The 12,500-nt window shown below is 38.6% G+C and overlaps 1 protein-coding gene across 3 annotated transcripts in view; it reads right to left on the bottom strand.

Moving 5' to 3' along the window:
- Positions 1 to 12,500, bottom strand: part of luzp2 (leucine zipper protein 2) — a 91,297-nt gene that overhangs the window by 8,317 nt on the left and 70,480 nt on the right. For all 3 annotated transcript variants that reach the window (XM_060878519.1, XM_060878520.1, XM_060878521.1), the window contains exons 6-9: positions 11,758 to 11,820; positions 11,197 to 11,259; positions 6,943 to 7,017; positions 6,557 to 6,724 (exon numbers count right to left, since the gene is read on the bottom strand). In XM_060878519.1, the coding sequence (XP_060734502.1) occupies positions 6,557 to 6,724; positions 6,943 to 7,017; positions 11,197 to 11,259; positions 11,758 to 11,820 (369 nt within the window). The remainder of the gene's footprint in view (positions 1 to 6,556; positions 6,725 to 6,942; positions 7,018 to 11,196; positions 11,260 to 11,757; positions 11,821 to 12,500) is intronic.

Below are 12,500 nucleotides of genomic sequence, written 5' to 3'. Positions count from 1 at the left end.
AGGCTCTAGGGCTCCATGAAGAACCTTTAACATCCCTGGATTTTTTTCCATTGCAGCATTTTTCTTTGTAATGTAAAAAGGTTCTTTAGATGATAAAAAATGTTCTTTACGCCACCAAGAAAAAAATGGGTTCTGTGGGGAACCGACGATGGTTCTTCTATAGAATCTTTTTGGTTCTTTTTAGCACCTTTATATTAAGAGCGTTTGGAATCCCAACATGGTTCTTTATACAGAACCATAAAGAACATTGCTTAGCTTCCCAAAAGTAATGGCACCGATTTCATCTTTTCATTGTCATACAGTATAAAGGCTCGTTGCTCTCTAACTAAGAACCGTGATTTGTGGATTGTCCCATTGGCCAAATACAGAACCCAAGGGTTCTACCTAGAACCTCAAGGAACCTCTTAGAACACAAATATTTCCGTCTACAATGATATGATACAGTAAGTATTAGTAAAATAAGTTCTTGCCTTATTTGGAGATAAAGGTTTACTGATGTTTACTGATGTTTTATTGCAGGTCAACACTTTATGACACTACGCTTTAATTGTAGTGAAAAAATCCAACAAATTTGGTTACGTAAAGAATAAAATAAAATAAAATAAAAAGACAACATAGCAGCTCCGTTTCATGAGGCGAGGGACTTCAAAGAATCTACGTTCTCCTGAAAGAAAAATTCACCACATCCAAACACCCATGTATCTGCTGCGACAATGAGCTGTTGCCATAGAAACGATAATGTATTTGAGCATTAATAGAAACCCTGCACTATTGTCACAGCTTCTGTTACAGAGAATTAAAGTTCAAGCTTCGTTTGTTATAATAATGAACTAATTTTCACAAATCTGTTCATGGGACAAAAATAGTAAAGACAAAAGTATTTAAAACAATTCAAAGAAAAAAAAAAGAAATAGACAAAAAAAACAGATGGTTATTAAGTCACCAGGAGTGATAATGTGCTTGTACACAGCTTGTTTGTTGTGTATGGAGGAATGTGTAAGTAGGTGTGTGTGTGTGTGTGTGTGTGTGTGTATCAGCACAATTTAATTCCTTTGTCTAGCACTTAATGCTGATGGGAACAATAACAGTTTACAGCTCGCGAGTGTTAGATTCAGAGCTGAACCCGGTGCTTTAGACGTGATCTCAGCTTAGTCATGGTGCACTTCAGTTCACTGCTGCGTTGGAAAAGGAAACGCTGAGTTCTTCTGGTGATTCCAGCACCAGCGTCTAGTGAATCAGACCGACATCTAAAGATGGACGGTGGAACTCGTCAGGCGTCGGGCTTTTGTGTGATTCAGTGATTGTTAGAGAAACTATTTTTAACTTTAAGTTGCGAAACTCCAGAGATCACAAATCATCTCAAGGTTTTTAGAATCAGCAGCTCGTTTACCAGGAAGTAGAAACATCTGTGCACTTTATCCCTCAACTGAGCTGAATCTACACCAACGACCGACACGTCTGATGATGCATTTAATCCAGAATCCATGTTTTTATTGTGTTTTCAATTTCTTTACCAATTTTCATGAAATTAAAAAGTTTTAAAGACCTGAATTAATCTGAAAGTCTATGACTGGGATGAAGGATCTTCACTGCGCTCGGTTCATGTCCACAAACCTGACATATTAAATGTATATACAGCACGTGTCTAAGGCTACTGATGGATTTTATTTCACATCATACAGTGAAGGGGGCGGAGCTTCCAGAACATGTCAGCTAATATTGTCAGAGTTTAAAACCCCAGTGGAGCTCATTTACATATCAGGAGAAAATGATGCATTTTATATTGATAACACATGTAAACATCATTCATTCATTCATCTTCTACCGCTTATCCGAACTACCTCGGGTCACGGGGAGCCTGTGCCTATCTCAGGCGTCATCGGGCATCAAGGCAGGATACACCCTGGACGGAGTGCCAACCCATCGCAGGGCACACACACACACACTCTCATTCACTCACACAATCACACACTACGGACAATTTTCCAGAGATGCCAATCAACCTACCATGCATGTCTTTGGACCGGGGGAGGAAACCGGAGTACCCGGAGGAAACCCCCGAGGCACGGGGAGAACATGCAAACTCCACACACACAAGGGGGAGGCGGGAGTAAACATCATTATATTGCATAAATCTAATCTATAATCTCAGATTGGATTGGATTTGGATTGGTTTCACCACCTCTCTCATTGTTGTATGTTAACTCCAACATCTTCAGATCTTGTGAACTTCCTGCTGCTTTGCACCTGTAGTCTGATATTGTGGATATTCTTGTCCTCATGTCCACTTCAGTCCACAGAATAACTACGTCTCGATATCGGTATCTTTGTTTACCAGCCTGAATCCAGCATAGAGGAGCTTAAACATTGACATTATTTCCTGTTCAGTGTCACCCAGATGAAGATGAGGTTGACTTCTGAATCTGGTTCCTCTCAAGGTTTCTTTCTCATATCATCTCAGGGAGATTTTCCTCACCGCCATCACCTCAGGCTTGATCATTAGGGTTAATAATGATAATGTAAAGTCTGATATTGTGGATATTCCTGTCCTCATGTCCACTTCAGTCCACAGAATAACCACGTCTCGATATCGGTACCTTTGTTTACCAGCCTGAATCCAACATAGAGGAGCTTAAACTTCCAATTTTCACACCTCTGTCTTTCCAAGCCGTTGTTTTTCTGTACAGAAATCGTCTGCATATTTAATCAGCGTTAACTCACAGCACGCCGTCCCGAAGACACCGCGTGCACTTCATCAGCCCTACAGCAGCTATATAGACTAATACTGCTAAACAAAGCAATTATGAAGTGCATTATCATAACGGATATAACATCAAATATTCATACGCCGCCGTATTGTATAGTAGATCATTTAGAGTATCACATTTAGATTAGAATGTAGTCACAACTCAGCCCTCTGGCAGTCGGCGGGTAAAATATAGACGAGGTAAACGACCTGCTAAAGAGCCACAGTCACTGATAATTTAACACCACTTCTAAAATCTGATGCTTTTATCATCTACGTGATGCGACATTCAAACATAATTACGGTGTGTGATAAATATTAATAAAAAAACAATAGAATCTGGAGTAAAACCTATATTTCTATAATAAAGCAACATTTGGGCAGATTGTTAAGTCACAAACAAGCAAGCAAACAAAAACACCGTAACCATGACAACAGTCTACATAGAATATGTATGCTACCTAGCTTAGCTTAGCTTATTATATTAGATTCGTCAGATCAAAAAAAATCGCATAACTCCATTTTGGTTATGTAACTTCACCGGATCTTTAGCACGAGCACGCTATCGTGACTTCTTATTATTTTCACCAGAGCTCCTGGTGCTTCTCCGTGTATGATTTTCTCACCTGACCACTAACTCATACCCCGATTGGTCATTAGAGGTAAAATGCACTTTAGCAGTCGAGAAATAAAAGTGTAAAAGTGTCTAAAGCTCAGTTGTGAGAAATATGTAATAAGGAGAAGATCAGTAAATATCTCTCCCAGAAGACAAAAGACCTGTAGATGTTCAGTATCAACCCCTGTAGGAGTCTCATCACCCGGTGGATCTACTGGGGATTGATCTGCGTGGACAGACGCTGTAAATGCCTGGAGACTGTGATACATTCTTTGAACCGCTGTTGTGTTGGTCATCTTTGTGCTCAGGTCTTCATCAGTGAACATCTGAAGACTTCAGCAGGAAGGATTTAGTGTTAAGTCTGTAATGATCTCAGTAATGACTCTGACCTGTTAGTTCCTCAGGAGCTCCTGGTCACACAATTCCACTGGACTATAAACTGTTGTAGAAATGACATTATTTACATTGAAATTATTTCCTGTTCAGTGTCACCCAGATGAGGATGAAGAGGTTCACTTCTGAGTCTGGTTCATCTCAAGGTTTCTTCCTCATGAAAGTGACGTGACGTGACATACGGCTAAGTACGGTGACCCATACTCAGAATTCGTTCTCTGCATTTAACCCATCCAAAGTGCACACACACACACAGCAGTGAACACACACACACCGTGAACACACACCCGGAGCAGTGGGCAGCCATTTATGCTGCGGGGCCCGGGGAGCAGTTGGGGGGGTTTGATGCCTTGCTCAAGGGCACCTCGGTCGTGGCCGGCCCGAGACTCGAACCCACAACCTTAGGGTTAGGTGTCAAACTCTCTAACCGTTAGGCCACGACATCCCAATATTTTATTTATTTATTTATTTATTTATTTTCATCTCAGGAGGTTTTTCCTCACCACCGTCACCTCAGACGTGATCATTAGGGATAAATGATAAAGAAAAACAATAACTTAATTTTAAACTTTACATTTTTTTATTCTGTTTTTATATTTCTGTAAAGCTGCTTTGAGAAAAACAAACTGAACTGAACTGAACTGAACATCTCGTCCTAACTAGTGCTGGAGTCTTTCGTCTGTCCTGTCGGAATCGCTTACAGAATCTTAACACGATGGACACGATGCTCCAGTGACTGTGACACGATTCTTACACGAGGCATCCAGTGTGAATTAGACTGTGATTAGAAACCGTCTTTATGTTCGATGCCTCAAAAGCTCGTTTAATATCACGTCATTTCTGCAGGCCAAAAAAATCTCTGATTAGTTAACAGGATGTTGTTGTTTTTCATATATTACGAATCATTAGGAATCAGCCTTAAATGTCGAAGTCAAACAGCTCATGACTCATGACTGTTCTAAATGAAATCAAACGTCACCATGGAAACATCAGCAGGCATGACTAAACGAAACAGGAAAGATGAGTGACATAGATTTATGCAGTGATTAAAAAGGTCATGACATCAAATGTTATGAACGTTACCGTGACAACTAAAGCTAAAGAGCTTCCACTGGATGATAATTCACCAACGGAACATTCATTCATCTCACTCATCTTCTACCGCTTATCCGAACTACCTCGGGTCACGGGGAGCCTGTGCCTATCTCAGGCGTCATCGGGCATCAAGGCAGGATACACCCTGGACGGAGTGCCAACCCATCACAGGGCACACACACACACACACACTCTCATTCACTCACACAATCACACACTACGGACAATTTTCCAGAGATGCCAATCAACCTACCATGCATGTCTTTGGACCGGGGGAGGAAACCGGAGTACCCGGAGGAAACCCCCGAGGCACGGGGAGAACATGCAAACTCCACACACACAAGGTGGAGGCGGGAATCGAACCCCGACCCTGGAGGTGTGAGGAGAACGTGCTAACCACTAAGCCACCGTGACCCCCCAGCCAACAGAACATTTGTAATCAAATTTGTTTATCTTGTGAACACAGCAGTGTGAAACACATCTGGAGAGAAGAATAACCACACGCTGAAGATCCCGTCTGATTGTTCTCTCAGATGTTGTTACTCAGCCATTATTTCCTATGGAAAGAAAATGTATGAGAAGTAGAGAGACTCGTTTGTTCTGATCAGAGAACCAAAAGAGAGAATTATTATTATTGTCTTTACATTTTTACACCAGCAGGTCATGAGGAAAAGGATTGTTAACTGGATTCAGGAATCTGTTTCACATGACAGAAGATTTCCTTTGAAATTCCTCTCAGATTTTTGTCGGCTTTCTCACTCACTGTTCTCAGTATGTTGAGGAAATCATCTCACTGACTCACTGACTCTGACTCAGCGAGTCATCCTGAGCCTCAAATCAGAGTAAAATCATCTCTAATCATGTCCTGACGCATACAGTACAGTATCTCGGGTGTTATGTCGGTTTTTACGATGCTAGGTGTTTTTAAGACGCTGATGTTCTCGAGCATGATTCCGGTTCTCTCGGTGATGAATTGGTCAGCGTGAGACCCTCAGCTCTTTGTGACTATCGGTGAGAACAACAAAGAGAATGAAGCAATGGAGAATCTGAGCGGAGATCAAATTCATCCAAATGTCCTGTCTGTAACGTCTTCTGTCTGAGGTGCAGACACCGTGTCTCCATGTCTCAAGTCGCGAACTGCTAGAATTTTTTTGTAAATTGGAGCATTTTTAAGAAAGACCTGGTTAATATACATGTTGCAGCAAATATAAATACATGAAGGAACCTTGAAAGCTTTCGGTAAAAGTTACATGAAGCACTAAAAGGCCACAAGAGCTGTCTCCACTCAAGCCTTGTTAAATATGAAGTATGTTCCACTCACACGTTTCTCAAAAGCTCCTGCTAATAAATCTTTCACTCCTACAGACACTCTGTGTGTGTGTGTGTGTGTGTGTGTGTGTGTGTTCAGGATAGGATTTAGGGTTTTATCATCATTGGTTTTTGGAGCTTCGGTCTGATTAGACTCCCAGAAGAGGAGCTCAGTGCAATACAAATCTCAAAATAGATCAGACGTAACGTTCGGTTAAGACGTAAGAGCGAAAGACGATTCTGTTTCCACCGTGAAGTTGATTAGTTTCCTGTGAGCGAGCTGTTGCTATGGAAACGCTAACACATCGGAATGAGAGCATCGATATAAACCTGAGCCGAAGATGACTCTACACCTCCTGACCAATCAGACGGCTGATCTCCACAGCCCTGCGTCGTACCTTCATGTGCGGCTCCCTGAAGGTGACTCTCGAGTTATTGACGAACGGAGAGTATCGCATCAAGTGAGTGGGCGTGGCCGGCAGTCTGTGTAAATCCACCGTCTGGGTTTGGAGGACAGATGAGAAGCAGATATGGACCGTGTCCTTCAAAGCCCTCAGCTGGGACTCCTATAAATCAAACGAGACATGAGAAACTTTTCTAAACAGGACACTTTTACATCAATTCAAATATCAACCTCGTTTCTGTAAAAAAAAACTCTCAGGGTTGAATTTCGTCCTCAGCTACTGTAAGAGACGGAGAAAGTGCGAGAACATGTGATCACAGGCTGATCCTGAAACACATCCAGCTTATAGTGAGAAGAGATTTTATCATTTCTCTGTCTCACCTTGTCCAGTGCTGCTTTCTCCAGTTCCTCTTTGGCCACTCGCAGCTTGTTCTCCAGGTCCATGAGCTGTTGACCCTTCACAAAACACACAGTCGTCCGTTATAGATGTGATTTAAGTGTGAATTTGACCATTAATATCATCTAGATAGTAAAAAATGACAAAGATGTGTCATGAACTGAAACGACCCTGTTATGATCCATGTGTACTGTATATGAAGTTACTCTGAATGGTTTAACTGACAGCTTACGCAGCATGCTACGTCTATACATGTTACCATGACAACGGCTATAACACTTCAGCTCGATACAGCGAGCGTCGTCATTTTATACAGAAACGGTGTCGTAAATATAACCGTAAAAGGTCAACGTTAGTAATGTTTCAGATTAAGTTACGTCTCCACCGGTGTCTTCTGAGCAAAAATGATTTACTTTTACTAATATTTATACCGGAGGGCACGGTGTCTTAGTGTTTAGCACGTTCGCCTCACACCTCCAGGGTTGGGGGTTCGATTCCCGCCTCCACCTTGTGTGTGTGGAGTTTGCATGTTCTCCCCATGCCTCGGGGGTTTCCTCCGGGTACTCTGGTTTCCTCCCCCGGTCCAAAGACATGCATGGTAGGTTGATTGGCATCTCTGGACAATTGTCCGTATTGTGTGATTGTGTGAGTGAATGAGAGTGTGTGTGTGTGTGTGCCCTGTGATGGGTTGGCACTCCGTCCAGGGTGTATCCTGCCTTGATGCCCGATGACGCCTGAAATAGGCACAGGCTCCCCGTGACCCGAGGTAGTTCGGATAAGCGGTAGAAAATGAGTGAGAGTGTGTGATTGTGTGTGTGTGTGTGTGTGTGCCCTGCGATGGGTTGGCACTCCGTCCAGGGTGTATCCTGCCTTGATGCCCGATGACACCTGAGGTAGTTCGGATAAGCGGTAGAAAATGAATGAATGAATAATATTGATACCGATAATATTCTGTAGTCTGTTTGTTTGACATAAAATTCAGCAGAACAACAAAATCGTATCTACACTGCTGTAAGGGATTCTACACTGATATGAGCTTATGCTAATGTTAGCTAGGTCAAAAATCACATGTGAAAAAGAGCCTCAAGGAATTAGCATTTCTTTCCCAAGCAGCATTTATTTTGTGGAGTTTTTTTGGTCCCTAAAGACAAAACTTCCGAGTGGGTGAAGTGTGTTTTTGGAGATGCTCCAGAAATAAACAAAAAGCTTCATGCAAATGTTTCTGAAGGACAGCAGCCAAATTTCCAAACACTGGGGGTTTGATGACAAACATTAATGTCTCGTAGGTGGTTGGGGTTGAAGGTGTAGTGAGAGATCCCCTGCTGGAATTTATTAAAAATACACACATGCATATAATTTGCCTAACACCCCGAATTAGCATATTGTTAGCATGCCACATTGTGATGTACAGTACTGAGGTACCGCAAACCCTCGCCTGCGGGAATACGACGAGTGCAGCGTCTGTGTTTTACAGAGCATTGCTTAACCGACTGATTCCCAACGCTCACCTCACACTGAGGGCTTCCAGATGGCTCATGTGGATCAGAAAGTCGGAAAAAGTGGCAGAGCTAACGGAGGGGTCTGGCAGCGTTCCTGTGTAACAGATGGCTTTACCCTTCTCACATCACATTTCACTTTTCACTCACATTATAGTCCTGGCGGTCAGCACACAGACATTATTTACCTAAAACATGTCTCTGTATATCACATGACGATCATAATACAGACTTAACACACGACATTTTGTCATTGTAAAGGTTGAAGCTGAACACCAGCTGCTCCACTAAAGCAAATAACTGACCGGTCACTGGAGCCGGAGTCCGATTTCTGGTGTTCATAATGATTTATAATCCCACTCTCAGTGGTTATAATGATTTATAATCCCACTCTTAGTGTTTATAATGATTTATAATCCCACTCTCAGTGTTTATAATGATTTATAATCCCACTCTCAGTGGTTATAATGATTTATAATCCCACTCTCAGTGTTTATAATGATTTATAATCCCACTCTTAGTTTTTATAATGATTTATAATCCCACTCTTTGTGTTTATAATGATTTATAACCCCACTCTCTGTGTTTATAATGATTTATAATCCCACTCTTAGTGTTTATAATGATTTATAATCCCACTCTCTGTGTTTATAATGATTTATAATCCCACTCTTAGTTTTTATAATGATTTATAATCCCACTCTTTGTGTTTATAATGATTTATAATCCCACTCTTTGTGTTTATAATGATTTATAATCCCACTCTTAGTTTTTATAATGATTTATAATCCCACTCTTTGTGTTTATAATGATTTATAATCCCACTCTCAGTGTTTATAATGATTTATAATCCCACTCTTAGTGTTTATAATGATTTATAATCCCACTCTCTGTGTTTATAATGATTTATAATCCCACTCTCTGTGTTTATAATGATTTATAATCCCACTCTCTGTGTTTATAATGATTTATAATCCCACTCTCTGTGTTTATAATGATTTATAATCCCACTCTCTGTGTTTATAATGATTTATAATCGCACTTTCAGTGTTTATAATGATTTATAATCCCACTCTTTATGTTTATAATGATTTATAATCGCACTTTCAGTGTTTATAATGATTTATAATCCCACTCTCAGTGTTTATAATGATTTATAATCGCACTCTCAGTGTTTATAATGATTTATAATCCCACTCTTTGTGTTTATAATGATTTATAATCGCACTCTCTTTGTTTATAATGATTTATAATCCCACTCTTAGTGTTTATAATGATTTATAATCCCACTCTCTGTGTTTATAATGATTTATAATCGCACTCTTAGTGTTTATAATGATTTATAATCCCACTCTTAGTGTTTATAATGATTTATAATCCCACTCTTAGTGTTTATAATGATTTATAATCCCACTCTTAGTGTTTATAATGATTTATAATCCCACTCTTTGTGTTTATAATGATTTATAATCCCACTCTTTGTGTTTATAATGATTTATAATCCCACTCTTTGTGTTTATAATGATTTATAATCCCACTCTTTGTGTTTATAATGATTTATAATCCCACTCTTTGTGTTTATAATGATTTATAATCCCACTCTTTGTGTTTATAATGATTTATAATCCCACTCTTAGTGTTTATAATGATTTATAATCCCACTCTCTGTGTTTATAATGATTTATAATCCCACTCTCTGTGTTTATAATGATTTATAATCCCACTCTCTGTGTTTATAATGATTTATAATCCCACTCTCTGTGTTTATAATGATTTATAATCGCACTCTCTGTGTTTATAATGATTTATAATCCCACTCTTTGTGTTTATAATGATTTATAATCGCACTTTCAGTGTTTATAATGATTTATAATCCCACTCTCAGTGTTTATAATGATTTATAATCCCACTCTCTGTGTTTATAATGATTTATAATCGCACTCTCAGTGTTTATAATGATTTATAATCGCACTCTCAGTGTTTATAATGATTTATAATCCCACTCTTTGTGTTTATAATGATTTATAATCGCACTCTCTTTGTTTATAATGATTTATAATCCCACTCTTAGTGTTTATAATGATTTATAATCCCACTCTCTGTGTTTATAATGATTTATAATCGCACTCTTAGTGTTTATAATGATTTATAATCCCACTCTTAGTGTTTATAATGATTTATAATCCCACTCTTAGTGTTTATAATGATTTATAATCCCACTCTTAGTGTTTATAATGATTTATAATCCCACTCTTTGTGTTTATAATGATTTATAATCCCACTCTTTGTGTTTATAATGATTTATAATCCCACTCTTTGTGTTTATAATGATTTATAATCCCACTCTTTGTGTTTATAATGATTTATAATCCCACTCTTTGTGTTTATAATGATTTATAATCCCACTCTCTGTGTTCATAATGATTTTGAATTTGATTTGATTTGTAAAGTTAAAAAAAAAGGTTACAACTCAATTTGGAAATAAATATACATCGAAAGAGAAAGCAGACAGTGTGATTAGTTATATAAATAATACATTTTATACATTAGAAATATGTTCAGTTTCTCTTCCTGTAACTGAACATCATGTCTCATGAGAGGAAAGTGACAGCAGTTAGTTAAGTGAATCCTCTCAGAAGAAACGCACCTCTGTTCACAGATCAATTAAAAGCCCAATTCAGGTGAACCTCTGTGTTCCTGCTCGGATTTAATTACAGCACCTTATCATCATTAAGCACTTACCTTGAAAATTAAATCCTTCTTGCCGTATCTCAGCTCCTTCAGTTGAGCCTGGATTCTTTTAGACTGGAAAAAAAAAGGTGAGAAGAAATAAGAGCTGCTGTAGAAACAGAAAAATGAAGAAGGGATTTGTTTCTGTTTCTGATGAGAGCTGCATGTGAAAGAGAAGGAAGAAGAAATCAAGTGGAAAAAAGGTGACCTCCATGTGGATGTGCATTCAACAGTAAAAACACTCACACAACCTTTCACACCGCCGCTGACCTGCACAGCTGGCCAGCTGTTTCACTCAACACATGTACACTGACTTTAGGTCTATTTAACCTCGCTGTGTGTGTGTGTGTGTGTGTGTGTGTGTGTGTGTGTGTGTGTGTGTGTGTGTGTGGTCATGTATTTGTCCTCATGATGATTAAAGTTTGACCCTGTCAGAGCTGCTTCCTGTGAGAAAAACCGGCAAAAGATTTCCTTTTGACAAAAAAGTCAGAGGTTAAGATTTAACTAAATGTAACACAAGTGTGTGTGTGTGTGTGTGTGTGTGTGTGTGTGCTGTAACTGAAGGACATTTACCTCTTCTGCATGTATGTCACACAGCTTATTCCCAGAAAGTAGTTTATTCTTCAAGCTTTTGTTCTGGAAAAAAAAAAGAAAAGAAATTAAATAATAATAATAATAATAATAATAATAATAATAATAATAATAATAATAATAATAATAATAATAATAATAATACAACAACCACAGCAATAATAATAATAATAATAATAATAATAATAATAATAATAATAATAATAATAATAATAATAATGATAATAATAATAATAATAATAATACAAACAGCCACAGCAATAATAATAATAATAATAATAATAATAATAATAATAATAATAATAATAATAATACAAACAAATAACTAAATATCATATCTGAACTTACTCAATTGCACCATGATTTTTTTTTTCTTGTATTAATATCGTGTTATTTTTAATAATAATAACAATATGGTAAATTTATAGAGGGCGTTTCTACAGATCAAAGACAACAGTAAACATAAACAGATCAATAAAAGAGGTAAACAAGGACAAAAAGGAAAACAGCCATGAGGAAGAAAACCGTTAGAGGAAGAGCTGAAGTTCTGAGGAAGTAAACTGTTTAAATTCATGATATAAAAGTGGGGATATTGACGGCAGATGATGGAGCTCGTGTGGTGGAGAGCCGAGCTGAGCGTGAGAGTGTGTAGGGACGTAAGGATGGAGGAGTTCAGATACAGTAGATCAGGAGGAACGAGGCTATGAACGGCTTTAAAGGTTAGA

This window comes from Tachysurus vachellii, chromosome 9, assembly GCF_030014155.1.
Source record: "Tachysurus vachellii isolate PV-2020 chromosome 9, HZAU_Pvac_v1, whole genome shotgun sequence".
NCBI classification, from domain to species: Eukaryota; Metazoa; Chordata; class Actinopteri; order Siluriformes; family Bagridae; genus Tachysurus; species Tachysurus vachellii.
This window is presented reverse-complemented; position numbering and strand designations above follow the sequence as displayed.